General features: G+C 56.2%; 3 protein-coding genes across 3 annotated transcripts; 1 reads left to right on the plus strand and 2 right to left on the minus strand.

Annotated features, from left to right (window-relative positions):
- Positions 1-377: 377 nt before the first annotated feature.
- CDEST_00193 (Putative AMP-dependent synthetase/ligase domain, acetoacetyl-CoA synthase, AMP-binding, ANL) lies at positions 378-4,151 on the plus strand. Its single transcript, XM_062916352.1, has 4 exons — positions 378-685; positions 1,150-1,727; positions 1,784-2,935; positions 3,027-4,151. Exons 1-4 carry the CDS (start codon positions 470-472, stop codon positions 3,136-3,138), a joined length of 2,058 nt encoding a protein of 685 aa, XP_062772403.1. The 5' UTR covers positions 378-469; the 3' UTR covers positions 3,139-4,151.
- Positions 4,152-4,233: 82 nt separating this feature from the next.
- Positions 4,234-9,737, minus strand: CDEST_00194 (Putative glutamate/phenylalanine/leucine/valine/L-tryptophan dehydrogenase). Its single transcript, XM_062916353.1, has 5 exons — positions 8,982-9,737; positions 8,367-8,878; positions 7,577-7,830; positions 4,602-7,521; positions 4,234-4,544 (listed from the first exon to the last, which is right to left on the minus strand). Exons 3-5 carry the CDS (start codon positions 7,785-7,787, stop codon positions 4,514-4,516), a joined length of 3,162 nt encoding a protein of 1,053 aa, XP_062772404.1. The 5' UTR covers positions 7,788-7,830; positions 8,367-8,878; positions 8,982-9,737; the 3' UTR covers positions 4,234-4,513.
- Positions 9,738-12,594: 2,857 nt separating this feature from the next.
- CDEST_00195 (uncharacterized protein) lies at positions 12,595-12,915 on the minus strand. The gene is made up of 2 exons (XM_062916354.1): positions 12,885-12,915; positions 12,595-12,819 (listed from the first exon to the last, which is right to left on the minus strand). The coding sequence occupies exons 1-2, from the start codon at positions 12,904-12,906 to the stop codon at positions 12,647-12,649; spliced, it is 195 nt and encodes a 64-aa protein (XP_062772405.1). The 5' UTR covers positions 12,907-12,915; the 3' UTR covers positions 12,595-12,646.
- Between the last annotated feature and the right edge of the window lie 2,501 nt (positions 12,916-15,416).

Here is a 15,416-nt window from a genome sequence, read left to right on the forward strand (position 1 = left end):
TTTGAGATGCCAGGAGGTTCGTCAAAGTCTCCGTTCAGCCAGAAAAGATGGCAGACGGCAACGACCGAGGTCCGGCTCGAAACGGACACTAGCACTCACTCACTCACTTGCTCACTGATATGGGGGCCCAGTACCTACTACGCACAGCATGTCTTTCCCCCCCATCGCGGACTCCGGTCCTTGTCGGACAGTCTCCCCCCCAACCCTTTTTCGGAATCGTCCGTCGGAATCGACCCCTCGGATTGCGACGGCCCAACTTCTCTCCCTCCACTCCGGCCGGAATCTCGACTCTGGCGCTGCACACCACAATTTCGAAAACCCGTCTCTTCCTTCTCATCAATCGTCGTCGTGATACCAACTGCTCAGGCTTCGTCTGTAGCACCAACCACTGCTTCTACCTCTCTCTCTCTCCCTCTCTTCCTCGTTCGCACACCACCTCACCCTCCCTAACCCGTCCAATTCGCCCAGCATGACTGTCACCAGTGTCACGCGAAACGAGCTCTGGCGGCACCCGGACCCCACCTCGACTCCCATGTGGGCATTCCTCCTCCGTGTGAATTCCAAGTATGGCCTTGAACTGGCAGACTACCCCGGCCTGTACAAGTGGTCCATTGAGAACGTGGCAGAGTTCTGGGAGGAAGTGTGGCATTTTGTGGGCATCACCGCCTCCAAGCCGTTCGACAAGGTACGCTGGCCAACGCACATTCGTCATATCTCAAACTCAGCCCAACCTCATCCTGTCTCGCCTCGCTATGCTTGGCACGCCTTGACGGCTTTGCCTGTCCGAAGGCGGTCGGCGGCGAAGAAAGAGAACTTTATGTGACATCAGTGTGAGAGAAGGGCTCAAACTCTACGCAAGTGCCAGAGAGGTCGTCGTCGATGCCACCATCCTCACCAGTGTCTTGAACCCTCGTCAGAACATCCGTCAAGAACCTTGACGTTGGCGTTCGGTGAGGCGGATGGCCATGTGGCTATGGCAAGCAGCTTTGCATGATTACCATCCCCGAGTGTCGAGTCATGCCATGAGCCGATGGATTGCCAATGAGGATGTCGTTGTTCGTCAAGGCTTCAACGCCGGCCCCGGTGCCGCCTCCATGACATCTGTCCCCCAATCAGATCAGCTGCTGATCCGGCCCGACTGCCCACTAGGTCCTGCCGCTCAATGCACCCATGTACCCGCGTCCAGACTTCTTCGAGGGTGCCCGTCTCAACTTCGCCGAAAACCTGCTTTTCCCGGCCAACGTCGCCGTCGACCCCACAGCCGTCGCGACCATCACCACTACCGAACTCGGCCCCTCCGTCTCCACAACATGGGCCGAGCTCCGAGATGCCGTCCGCCGCTGCTCTGCCGGTCTCCGTGCCCGCGGTGTCCGGCCCAATGATATCGTGGCCGGTTTCGTCTCCAATCATGTACAAGCCGTCGTTGCCGCCCTCGCCGCTGCTTCCGTTGGTGCCATCTGGACCGGTATCAGCCCCGACAACGGTGTCAGCGCCGTGCTCGACCGTCTGGCCCAGATTGGGCCCAAGGTCCTCTTCGCTGACAATGGCACCGTGTACAACGGCAAAGAGTGGAGCAGCACCGACAAGACCGAAGATATTGTCAGGGCTCTGATGCAGAACGGCCTGGAGCTTGTTGTTGTCATCAACAACGTCGGATGTGATCTTGGCATTGATGGCTTGACGGCCACGAATGTTGTCGCCGAGGAATATGAGTCCTTCCTGCAGAGGTACAAGGCGTCTTTTGGCATTCCTCCCTATTTTCTTCCTGCTGACCGAGAAGTAGCTCTCCTGATGAGCCGCTCAAGTTCGAGCAGCTCCCCCCCTCGCATCCACTCTACATTCTCTACTCCAGCGGCACAACAGGCCTGCCCAAGGCAATCGTGCACACGGCCCTGGGCACCCTCATCCAGCACAAGAAGGAGCATGCCCTGCACGGCTCCCTCACCTCATCCTCGCGCATGCTCTACTATACGACCACCTCCTGGATGATGTGGCACTGGTCCGTATCGGCCCTCGCCGTCGGCGCCACCATTGTCCTCTACTCGGGCTCCCCTTTCAAGCCCCACGGCCACCTTTCTCTCCCGCGTCTCCTCTCCAGTCTCCGCATAACCCACTTCGGCACCTCCGCTGCCTACCTCACCGCCCTCGAGGCAAACGCCGTCTACCCCGTCAACGAGCCCGGCATCGATCTTTCGCCCCTCGAGGCGATCTATTCCACCGCCAGCCCCCTCCCGCCCTCTACCTTCTCCTTCGTCTACAAGGCCTTCCCGTCCAAGGTGAACCTCGCCTCCATCACTGGCGGGACCGATATCATTTCCCTTTTCGGCGCCCCGTGCCCCCTCCTGCCCGTTCGCGTTGGCGAGATCCAGTGCGCGGGCCTTGGCATGGCCATCCGCGCCGTCGACTCCCTCTCGGGCAAACCTCTCCCCGACCCGTCCCATCCGGGTGACCTCATCTGCACGGCCCCGTTCCCCTGCCAGCCCCTGACCTTCTTCGGCACCGGAGGCGACGCGAAATACAAGGCGGCCTACTTTGAGCGCTTCGCTGACGTCTGCGGCGTCAAAGGCGCTGTCTGGCACCACGGTGACTTTGTGAAGATCCCGAACCCAGCCACCGGGTCGCTCCTCATGCTCGGTCGCTCCGATGGCGTCCTCAAGCCCGCGGGCGTGCGATTCGGCAGCGCCGAGATCTACAACATCCTCACGCGCTTCTTCGCGCCCGAGGTCGAGGACGCCGTCTGCGTCGGCCGGAGACGCGCCACGGACGCCGACGAGACTGTGTGCCTCTTCGTCGTGCCCGCCGCCGGACGCCACTTCGACGACGAGCTGCGGGCCAAGATCAAGAGCGTCATCCGGAGGGAGCTGAGCCCTAGACACGTCCCTGGTGTCGTCGAGGAGGCCCGCGGCGGCATTCCGAAGACTGGCAACGGCAAAAAGTGAGTCTCGTGAACAGTTATTTGTCTTGTTGAATGGCGCATTGGTTGTAGCATTACCCAAGACGAGAGAAGGCTGACTTGGTTGATATAGGATCGAGGTAGCGGTTAAGCAGATCCTCTCGGGCATGGACGTCAAGACAAACGCGAGCGTCGCTAACCCCGAGGCCCTGGAGTGGTTTCGCGCGTGGGCCACGACGCATTAATTTGTCTCCTTGTTCGCAATGATTTTCGTGCGAGAGGCCACTTCTCCTCACCGCTTGACCTCGATGCTACCACGCCGCGAGGGCCAGTCTAGGTGACACACGGGGAAACAAACCGGAGGAAACAGCTGTACGGCTTGCATTGGCTTGTTCGGCATGCCCAAAGCGTCGGTGGGATTCGGAGTTGGAGTCGATGCCGGTGTTGGTTTTGATTTTGGTTTTGTTTTGGTTTTGGCAATGGCGGTGGCGGCGGTGTTGGTGGTGGTGAAGGGTCTCTCATACATGCGACCCAATGCCAAAGAATATGATTGGCAGCCGGAAGCATCTGGATTTGGTCCCGTCCTCTCGGGATCTGGACAGGATAGAACGTGACGGCACCGGCCGGCCATACATCTGCGTAAGGGGGGTGGTGGGTGTGTGTGGTGGCGTGTGAAGAGTACGTACGATGGAGAAACCGCCCACGGGTGGCCCCCGTCCATATCCCATCCGAGATCTTCCATCACCCAGTCCCCACCCCCATGCGCGCCACTCGGAACGGACCGGCTGACCCGGGAGCTGCAGACCCAGCAGGCTGGGTGTGACATGTGGTTGGTGGAGGAAGAGGTGGACGAGGAGACGGTCTACCATAGGAAGGAGGGGGGTGAAGGCGTGGACTTAGAGAACTGCATGGTCCCCTATTTCAACTGCATCTCTTCTCTGTTGCGGCGGGACTGTCCTTGGGGCTTCTGCAGCGTGCATGCGCTTATGATCTGGGTCTTCTGTTTTTGCTTGTACGGACAGATCTGAATGGCGGGAACTAGACTGATCAGGGAAGGGGGGAGGAATTTCATTACGAATTTGAACTTGAGGGCTATACAAAACGAAAAACGAGAATAGACATGGATTTCACGATTCGGGTTGTTTTCGCTCATGGGAAAAGTTTGGGGCCAAGACTTCGAGCGACCGACTTCATCACCAATCGAAAGCGGCTTAGAGGGAGAAAACCATCATCACCTTGCTTACCCAGCAAGAGAGACAGCAAGAACCTATGTTGCAAGTAGAGAGAACCCCCAAAATTGAAGTGATACAAAAAAATCATACTGAATAACGGCCGTGATCGTTTCAGGATCAGGCTCATGCTGTCTGATAACCATACCCAATAACTCCTATTATGCATTCGTCCACACCACACCGCAGGCGGGTGAACGTCCTATTAACCGACCTTTTTGCTCCTTTTTGTCTTGCTCGTCCCATGCTGTCCGCTTTATTTTTTCTTTCTCTTCCACACCTCCCATGCGTGTATAACCCAGAAAAACATTACCCAGTATCCAGAATCCAGTGTCATGCAAATAAGAACAACCAGAGAGCACCGGTCACGCAGCACCCAAATTGGGGCCGTTCAGTTGACGCTTGCCATACGCTTGGCCATGCTGCAAAGATGAGTTAGTCAAGTGTATCATGCGTGTGGGTGGATTGGCGTCACTTACAAGTCATAGAAAGCAAATTGACTGGGCTGGCTACCAAACTGGTAGACAAACCTCGAGGCGAGGTAGCTGCCGAAGATGGCGCGCAGGTACGAATCGGGGACGCGTTGGATGATAGTGTCGAGCCCAATCTTCTCCAGAAGAGAGTTGGGGAGGGCGTCCTGGAGGACCGAACGACGAATCTTCTCGTTCTTCCAGAGGTCGGAGTGCTGGAGCTCCTCATCCAGAGTAGTAATGGCGTTGGAGAGGTTGTCCGAGAGAACACTGCGGGGGAGACCGGTCTGCTCGTGCTCGCGCCAGATGGCCTCGAACTCGAGGCGAGCGTTCTCCTGGATCTTCGCCTGGACAGACTTGACGTAGTCTTGGTAGAATTGAGGAGCCTGGCCCTTGGAGTCGTGGCACATGTGCTTGACAAAGTTCTCGTCGTCAAACGAGAGCGAGGCAAGGACCTCCAGGGACGAAGACGTCACACCGCCCTTGTTGGCGCTGGCATCCTTGTACAGGATACAGCCGGCGGCCTCGAGGCGGAGCTTCGCATCCTGGGTAATGAAGAGGTTGGCTCCCTCAACCAAGTAAGGAATGGTCGACTTGCCGTCCTTGATGATCTTGTTAACCGAAATCAGATCAATCGACTCGGGGCGACCACCACAAGGAACGAAGCAGTCGGTCAGACCAGTATCGCGCAGGTGGTAAGTGTTGCGGAACGACGTGCCGTTGGAGACGAACTCGCCGGTGGGCAGGGTGATGTTGTTGTCGTCGACCAGCACACGGTAACCGTCCTTGGACAACTTGGACATGTCAAAATTGACAATCATGGAGCGAGACTTGGCAAGGCGGAGGAGCTCCTCCTTGTCGAGGCCGTTAGGGTCAACGAGGACGCCGGATCCATCAACAATGGAAGTGTACTTCTCGTTGCTGAGCAGGATCTCGTTGCTGCCCAGGTCGCCGTCGGGGCCACCGGTCTGCATCTTCTTGACGGTGGAGGGATCAAGGTTGAGCTTTCTGTAGATGCCCTTGACGTACTCACGAACAGACAGAGTGGTCATGCCATACGTGTCGTGGGGGATACCACCCAGCTTGGGCGACTTGCCGGTGAAGAAGGACTTCCACCAGGGTGCGCCACGGGCGCGAGCGTGCTCGGTGGCCCAGTCGACAAGGTCGGCAGTGTTCTCGTCGGGACCCATGAAGATGATCTCCTCCTTACCGTACAGGTCCACAAGCGGGTTCTTGATGCCGGGAGTCTGGGCAGGGAGGAGAAGGTCAAGAATACTGTCAATGTACTTCTCAAAGGCTTCCTTGGCGCGGTCCTGCATCTTGGGGTCAAGCAGGATAACGCCCTTGGAGCCACCTTCGGGAATGTCCTTGTTCTTGCGCTGCTGGGTGCTGGCAAGGCCGTAGTTCTCGTCAAAGAGATTGCGGGCGTTGATGCCATACGCCTCCTTGCTGCGGGACTTGACGATGCGGATACCACCACGAGCGATGTCCTTGAATCGCAGGTGGAAACCGCGCGACTCGGCGCCGATGACGAGGAACATGCCGTAGAGGCGCTTGGGGTACTCGATCTCGGGCAAGAAGGAGGGATCCAGGCGGAAACTCAGGGCAACCTTGGTGGGGGTGAAGTAGTTGGTCTTCAGGATGGCGTTGTTGAAGACGCGGAAGGCAGTCATTACCATCTCCTCGTGCTCGTTAGACACATCTCGAGTGATGCGCTCCTTGAGCTTGGCATCGGACAAGACCTCGATGGCCGGCGTGGGGGCGATGAAGTGGCGATCGAAGTCGGGCCCGACGGCAAGGTGCACCGAGGCAAACGACGCGTATAAGGCACGAACCAAGCCGGGGTACGACTGGATAATCTCCAGGATGTAGTCGGGAGTGAAGGTCTCGGTCCTCAGACGACGCTTCAACTTGGACAAAAGTGCCGTATGGGCCTGGTTCTTGGCGTCCAGGATCTCGGATAGGGAGACGTACTCGGAACCGAGACGGTTCAGGAAGTGCTGGATGAAGACCCAGACGCAGTGACCGTAGACAGTCTCCTGGAGGCTGAGCTCGCCGGAGGTGAAGAGCGAGTGCAGCTTGTTCTGGGGCAGACAGTAAAGGAGGGAGATCTCCTTGGTGATCTGGTGGATCGACTGGTCCAACGAGGGGAAGTTGCCTTCGATGTTCATAGCGGGGCGAAGGTAGATACTCATGACCGTGATGCCGTTGGCGAACTGCTCCACGTACTTCCTGGAGCTGGTGACGCCATAGTAGTGGTACAGGTCACTGAGAGCCGAGAACAAGCCGCGAGCAGTGCGGGAGCGGAAGGCAATAACCAAACGCTTCTCGGGAGAGCCTTCGATGTCGAAGACCTCGATGACGGGGCCAGTTCTATTGACCGCGAGCTCGATGATCTCCTGGTAGATCTGCTTAGTGTTGCTGGTGGCCTTCTGGAGGAAACCGTTGTCGGCAATAACCTCCAAGCGGGTCTCGTTGGGGTCCGTGGTTTCAGGGCTCTGCTTGAAGAGGCACTGGTAGACGAAGTAGCAGCGCAACGTCGCCTTGGAGGTAGGCGATGCGCCCAAGACGCCAGGAGAGCGGAAGGTCTCGACGCGGAACTTAGACTTGCCCGTGTGGTCGAGATACTTGGCCTCAAGGCGCTGTTCATAGCGAGGACCGGCGACAGAGGTTTTGCCGGGCTCGCTTGTGTCGATGTAGATGGCGTGGTCATGGGCCTCCATGTCGAGGCGGATCTCCTCGCGCTTGTCCTCGCGGGCGAAGGCAGCCACCTTGGCAGCGTACAGGGAGGTGATCTGGCTGGCAATAACCTCGGGGACCTCAATCTTAAAGTAGACATCGTCAATGCCGAGCTCGTTGTAGAACCAGGCAACTTGTTCCTCAATAAGGGCGTCGGGGATCCAGCCATTGTTCTTGATAAGATCCTTGACTGCATGACGCGTGTTAGCGGCGCTCTGGAATCCCAGTTGATTTCCCAAACTCACCCTGTTCCATCTGCTCCTGCTTGCCAACGAACGTCGGCGCAATGTAGCCGACCGTTGCTGACCTCAGGACCCTGTGTCCGTTGCCAACGGCACGGGCAGCCATGGGGACGCTGAAATGTGTGGGTTGGGGAGAGGGGCCGCGGCTGCTCTCTGCTGAGTCGGCCTGGACCTGGCCCAGCATCTTGTTACGAGGGGGGGCGGCGGTCGCCATGATGTCGGAGATTTCCTCGAGAGGGTCTGGCTCGGAAGAATACCTATCCATGGGAAGGTCAGTATTGATGGACAGGGCCAACATTGCGGCGGGTGGGCAGAGTGTCCACGGAACAATGAATATTATAGAGTGTGGGGAGTGACGAGTGCAGATGCAGCGTGGTGAAGGGCAGGAGATTGACGTCCAGAGCGGGCGACCAAAGGTCTAAGTAGACCGCCAGAAACGACGAAGCATCGCAGCAACAAGGGAAGTTACATGATGCTTGTGAGTCAGACTCAGACTGCTACAGCACAGGTTTTGTTCGAGCGCCCGTTGGAAGAACCGGGATCGGTAATGCCTCATGGGGTACCTGGAGCAGGCTTGCTTCTCTGGACTGCGGTTTGGGAATGGACGGGGCCGGGAAACGCAGATGGTGTATCTCGCGCGCGCGCGCAAGGCAGGAATCGTGAGAGCAACGGATTTGCGTTGAAGCTTCACCGCTGGACGCTCGTGCAATGGGCGGACTGATAAGGGAGGGGCAGGGGCATGCGAGGCGAAGGGGGATCAGAAATTGGGGGACATGGACTCGGACGGGCGTACCTTGCGTCTCGGCAAGCTAGTGCACTGCTGATCCGGTTCAGATACACGGGATCAGGTAGAAAGCGACGGCAGAGCTAACAATGGGCTCGGATAGCTGCTTCTTGCGGATTCGTTGGTTGGATAGGGGTGGGCGGGAAAAGAGATAGCAAGAGAGACACGATGTCTGTTTCCGGAGGGGGAGGAGTGCAGATATCGTCGAAGGGGGGGGAGGGTGTGGTGTTTTATTGTTGAGAGCGAGAGAAACGCAGATGAACACCCGATTTGGCTGGATGACAAGAGTCTCGGAAGGGTGATCCGGTAGACTTTTCGAGTTGACGTGAATGAATGTCTCGGGAGCCTATTGTTGGCAGACGAAGACGGGATGAAGGAAGGAGTAGAGGAAGGGTATGCGCTGTAGAGAGAGAAATGTATCCCAAAGTCCAGAAGTGGTCGATATATACGTCTTTTCCACTTCGTGTTCGAGAGGGAAAGCTACGACGGGGCAGAGTGAGAGAGGGGGGTTCCCTTGTAGACTGCGACTGGTGGTCAGCAGGACTGCTCGTGTTGGAATTGTGGAAGCTGTCGTGGCCGCGCGCGATCTCATCCAGCTTGTTCAGGTATGGGGGAGCAATGTACCTTGTTCGAGGGTGTGGGCGATTAGAATGCGTCAATTGACGTAAGGTGGACAATGGGGATCCCGGGCAACACAGCCATCCGACCAGCTCTGGGTCAATTCGCTGATGCTGGTACCTTTTTTTCTTCGGTTTTTTCTCTGTCGCTATTCAGGCCCCAGGGGGTGAAAGAATCGGGGGAGGGGGGGACCGGGTTTAGAGGAAATGGGAATGGAATCCGGTGGTCACTTGGTAGGTACGGATAGACTTGAGTGACTTGGAATGTCCTGGTGGGGAAAAGGACTGTCAAGTTCTAGATCCTGGCTCAGGCACGGAGAGGACGATGTTAGTGACGCTGATGTGTGCGTGATGTGGCGACGCCGAGGGGCGGGGTTTGGCGAGAGATAAGGACCCTGAACTCGGGTTGCTCTGTTGCTGCGTTCAGCTGAAAATAGCAGCAGGGCGGACGGGCAGGCAGGTTCGTAAGGCGGCGGTAGCCACGGACGGGGGGCTGTGGGACGAGGCCGGAGAGCGATGGACACCGGGCCGGTTTATTGTTGGCTGAGGCTTGTGGCTGACGAGAGAAAGGGGAAGAGGTGATTACGGGCGTTGTTAGAGGGACAAAAGATAAGAGATCTTAAGCCGCCCGCAGGAGTGAAGCCGGAGCAAGAGGGATGATGATGAGGAGGAGGATGAGGAATGATGCAGGCTGAGCTGCAGCTTTGGGGAAGAGAAAAGGAGATAGGGAGGGATGAGGATAAAAAGACAAAGTCGATCAGAGGCTAGAAGGACTCACGATCCAACAGGCCCGACTCTACTCTTTATACTCGAGGTATTTGACGACCTCTACTCGATGCCGATTGACCATTCGGCTTCCCACTCTTTTCTTCAATTTTCCCTTCTCTCCTTGCCGTTTGTTGCTCATGTACACACACCCCCCTCTCCAGGCAGGTGACTCGCGAGACGTGAGGAAAATACCAGGTGGAAAAACGCATGCTTCGAGCACGTCGACATGCATCCTTGCAAAACTACGGTATGGTAGTAGGTATGGAAGGTATTCCTTTCTGTGAGCTTCCTCAATTGCTGGATCACGATGATGACTTCACCCGCAGCACAAATGGCGAACTATTACCAAATAAAATGGATCTAAACCATTTAGGGAACCAATTTCACTCAAATTGGCACTGCTGATTGGGCCAGAGGCTACCTAGAGATTCGACGCGAAGGGCAGGTACGTACCGGAGTACCTCGTCCGTCTTGTGCGCGGCGGCCTTGGTGTTGGCCATTCACTGGTCGGTGACCGTCCCGGCGGCCTGGGGTCAACGGTACATTGTCAGGTACGATGGAGCACAAGGCAAGGCAGGCGGTCGGGTGTCGATTTGGCTGGCAAGATGGGGTTGAAGCTGAGGCAAGCGTGAGGCCTGGAAACTGCCACATGGGGTGCATCACATGCGCCAATGGAGGGGCACCAAGGAACCGCCGACACTGCAAAACCCTCCACAATGCCCCTCCAAACAGTACGTACCGACCACCACTCCTCCCACCGCCACACACGTTCCAGAAGAACAGGACAGAGCAAGGTATAGAGTACAGATACCGTGTACATGTCGATGTTCCATGAGCAGTACGTACCGATCAGCGGAGTACACATCTAGGTATCTCTCTTTTTCTCAGGTAGTCACGGCTATTCGAGGCTCTTTTCTCCACACTTTGTATCTTTGCATCCTGCCCCCTTGCATGTTTTTTTTTTCTCTCTTTCGGTCTGTTTCTTGCTGTATCGTATCTGGTCACAAAGTCGTCGGAGGGGCCACCCGACCATCTCGATTTGAATTAAATAAAAATTCTCGTCTCACGGTAAGCGCTGCCAGTCAATCTTGAGGCCCAGGCCGCCTCCTCGTTCTCAGCCGGCCCGGTTGCGTTTCCTGGAATCTCAAATGTCGGAAACATGGGTACTTACGGATTTGGCCATCGGACAACAACACGGTGCTTCATGCAAGCCAAAGCCGATTTCGATAGCCTTTCTGCAAGACATGGCATTTTGTTGCTCACCGTCGTCGTCGTCGTCGTCCAGTCACCCGCTCGCAATAACTCTCGTGGATCAATCGGCTGTGCAACTTTCCTGTCAAACTGGGCCATGCTACAGGTAAAAAAAATAAAAGGCCCGGGCGGCCGGTGTCTCCGCACGGCCTTGGATCCCGTGAGCAACAAAGTCAGTTCATTACCTGTGTACGCTGCCCAATGTGTTCCCTGTGCGTACCCGGTTAACCGCCCTTCGTAATCAATCAATGCCCCTCCATGCCTATCCTCTGCTTGTCTCTTACCAGACGCCCCGACAATTCGGCACTTGTAGCCGTCGTCTTGCTTCTTGACGTCGAAACGACATGTACAGTCTGGATGGTGCCTTCTATTCATGTTTCTTCCTCAAGGTACAATGCAATGCAGTCGCGATCGCAACGCTCCAGACATTGTCACGGCCGGTCAGTGTTGGCGACTAAAGAGGTGACGGTACCTGGGTACCCGTTTTCGTGACGCAAGGAAGCCACTGGCTTGCGTCTCGAGTACATTGTGCTCCGTGTCCCGTCTTTCATTTTCATTTTACCTTTTGTGCTTGTGATTGCTGTCGTGATACGGGTATATACCGCCTGTTCGTGTTGCAGCCCAAAACGCCCGCTTCTCAAGCGCCGGGCCAGACAACGCCTCCTTAGGGCCCAGCGGCAAGCGAACGGTTCTTTCTCCATTATAAGTGTCGCAAATCCAAGTATCAAAAGACGCAATATCTATTGACTGTCAAGTACACGGCACACCCCCGTCTTGATGTACTCCCTCAGCAAAGACGACAAGTCCACCCCCCAACAGGATGCATAAAAACTGACAACAAGCCATGTTCATCCTGACGTTGTTTCCATTACCATACAGAGTACGTTCCCTGGCCTTCCCCCTCAAGATCAACAACACGCCGCCGTTACGAGAGGGTAATGAAAACAACCCGAGACCCCTTCCTTTCCCACAATTTACCCCAGGTTTCTGCCCACAACTCCGGCCTGCACTAGTTCCCTCCGAGGGAGGCCCCAACAACTGGACGGCATGCGTGTCCACGGTCCGGGGACCAGACCAGGAGAAAGAATGTGAAAGATCACGAGACGGCGTAATTTGGGGATGGCCCTTGCCTAGGTCAGGTTTCTCGTGACTGACCCCCTCACACTCCGCCTCCCCGAGTGGCCCGGGAGCGCGGCGGCTGACCCCACCGCCGCCCCAGGCCGGGCCCGAAATCGTCGAGTTTCCATTACCCCCAGATTACTTGATCGTGCAGTAACGCATAGTTGCGATCCCCAGGGGGGAAGGAGGATAGGGCGGCCACGGGACAGACCGACTTGGCCTCATTGGGCGACTCTGGAAACCTAGTTTTTGCCCAACCTCATCCATGATCCAGGGGGCATGGGTGACTCAGCTCTCTCCCAACCCGGCTTCTCAAGAGAGAGACAGAGAGAGAGAGACGAAGCGAGAGAAAGAAACGGTACTTTGCACAGTTGACTGTCTCTCCTAACTTTTTTGCCCATCAAAATCTGGGCAGGCCTAATACCCCCTCACCCCGGCCGTCGAGGTCCCCGCGATCCCGCATCGCCATTACCAAATGGAAACGGCCATTGTAAAACACTACCGGTGTCTGACACCCCTTTCCCACCCCTTCCGTCACGCGGTCCGGCATGAACTTTTGTTTCGTCCATCAAAGTCGTTGCAGAAGGGACCACAGGAAATCCTGCCGTCTGCCACGCCGCCGTCACCTGCGACCGCTCGCGCGGCTTGCGTGCTAGTCAACAACAGGCGAGCGATATTGGGGTACCTAGGAGGAGGTTCGTTGGAAGCTGGATAGAGTCGGCTACTGGTGAGTTTTTTTGAGGTCACAGGTATTGCCGGGAGCATCTCGCACCTTCACAGTCATACACACGCATCTCCGGATTCTTTTCCTTGCCCACATAGTCCACACATTGCCTGAACAGGACGGTGACGAATATATCTTGGGAAAATAGCTAACCAACAACAGACCCCCCTCCCCTTGAGGATCCCAGAGACACGATGTGTCACGATACCCTCTTCTTGCCCTCACCGTACCTGATTGACCTCGCAGAGGCCGGGGTTCTAGATTTTTATCCACATTGAGAGGTGGACGCACACAAACCGCCTCGTGTCTAGTTATACCCCCTTATTGGAATTTGGGGGGAACGGTGAATGCGACATCTCTTGGACTGGATCGTGACCCAAATCGAACCCCCCCCCCCTGCACCGCCACAACGGGTGGTGTAAAAACTCGGATCGTAGCCTGTCCTCTTTACTTTTACATTCCTCCCCCAGGTCCCCCAGGTCCCCTTTTTCACTCCCCGGAAAGCTTGGACCAAAAGAGAGACCCAACGAGAGAAAAGAAGAGAGGGAAAAAAATGAGAGGTCACGATGCCTCGCTTTAATTTCCTCCTGTCAGGGTTCATGTCAATTGCACCATTCCAGTAGGAGGTCACGATGTGAGGTACGGTTTTGCGTCCGAGAAAAGCCTTGACAAATCGAAAGGTTCAAGAGTTTTTGGGTACAAACTAGACGAAGTTGTATCTGTTAGGTGCCCCTTGCTTGCACAAGAATTCCGGTTGGGAAACTGCAAAAGCTGTTGCAGGAATTGCGGCATCGTCGCGAATGCCACGCGCTCGCTCACTGCCGCCCGCCGGCCGACCGGTCGGAATAAGATGCTGTCCGTGTTCTAGTAGGACATTACAACGCGGAGAGGCCTCCTCGGATGGGCATATCGGCGGGCGCTTCTGTGTCGCTTCAATCCCGGTCGTTGGACGACAAATCCGAGGAGGCCTCTCTCTCTTTTATTCTAATCCCGTCCACAACCAGCTGCTGTCAATCAGCTCGAGTCGACTCAGGTACGGTACCGTGTCTTGAATTGTCTCTCCTCCGGCCAGGCTGGTTGGTACCTGGACCCCACATAGAAAAAATCTGGAGGCACACCCCCCAGAAAGTATTGAGTAATCGGCAGCCAAGCAGAGCCTCTTGCGTCCCTACAGAAATCGGTGTTGATCACGTCGGGCGCTCCACCCGAGACTGTCCCAACGTCAGGTCGAATTCTTGTTTCTTCTTCTATTTCCCCCAAGGAGCTCTTGCCGGCAGCCCTGGTCTGCCGGTCAACTGCATCGGCTCGTTGCTATATCTCGATCTTGAGGCCATGAATGACACAATGCAGAAACCCGCCGAGCCTTTTTGTCTCCTTGCGTCTTCTGTCGACAGCCCTCCGTCGGAGTAGCTCACCGACCGGTGATCATTGGCGGCATGAAATGGCGTCAACTCGCACCCTTTTTGGCCCTTGGCTGAACCTGAGAGGTCAGAGTCTTCCCCACCCCCAGCGAACCGATGCATGAAGCTAGGAACGCAAGCGCAAAGATCATCCCAGACCCGGGGAGACTTTTCCAAGCTGTAGGCTATGACGGCTACACGACCCATCTCCCATGGTTTGCGTGAGAGTGAACACTCGTTCAACTCTGTCGTTATGGCGGGGAGAGGACACACACTTCCAACGTATCTGGACGAATGGCACGAATCATCACCCCGAGCCGATGGTGACGCTGGCTCAATCCGAAACGACCACGTCGGTTCCAGATGCTTCAGGATCTGCCGGTTCTGCAAATCAGCCCCCCCCCCCCCCCCCCCCCCCCGACCGCCTCCGAATAACCCCGCGCCGTGTGCCGGAAGGACACACAACGAAGAAGGGATCGGGGGAAGGAAGGAAGGAAGGGTAGGAGTTGGTTAAACTTTTTCCTTCAAACCCCCCTAGTCCCGCCTTATGCCGATTCAGCCGCGCCGTGATCGCCCGAAGATACGGGAGCGGTCTTGCTCCTCCTCCGTACGTTCAACCCCGTCGTACCCGGTCCCTCCACGTCGACCCCCGTCCATGTGTGTCTATGTTACCCCAGAGGTCGTCCCCATATGGATGGGGTACCGAAGTATACGCAGCTTCAACTTTGGAGACAGGAGGATGGGGACAAGAGAGCTCACCCCCCTCCACTCTGTTGTACAAGTCCGGGCCCTGCCTGGATCGTTCGGTCGTCTCGTCGACGACTTCGACGGCCAAGATGCACCCCCCGTGCCCCAGACTTTGCGGCCGTCGCCCCGTGTATCGTTGCAAGGCGAGCACTCCAGTCAAGAGACGAGTCAGCAAAACCCCGCATGTGGCCAGTTTATGGGGTAATGAGGGGGTAATACCGGGGTTTCGAGGGGGTAATGGAAACTCCCATATTTCGTAATCCGAGGCTTTTTAGCTCGAGCACGTTATTTGGTTTGATGATGGAGCTTGAATGAAGAGTTTTTTCATCTTCGTCACAATGCAGATTTCGGGATTCAACAACAATAACAACTGGAAGTACAGACCAAAGTGAGACCAGGTAGATGGAGTACTTGGTACTTTGGACATTGTACT

This window comes from Colletotrichum destructivum, chromosome 1 (genome assembly GCF_034447905.1).
Source record: "Colletotrichum destructivum chromosome 1, complete sequence".
NCBI lineage: Eukaryota > Fungi > Ascomycota > Sordariomycetes > Glomerellales > Glomerellaceae > Colletotrichum > Colletotrichum destructivum.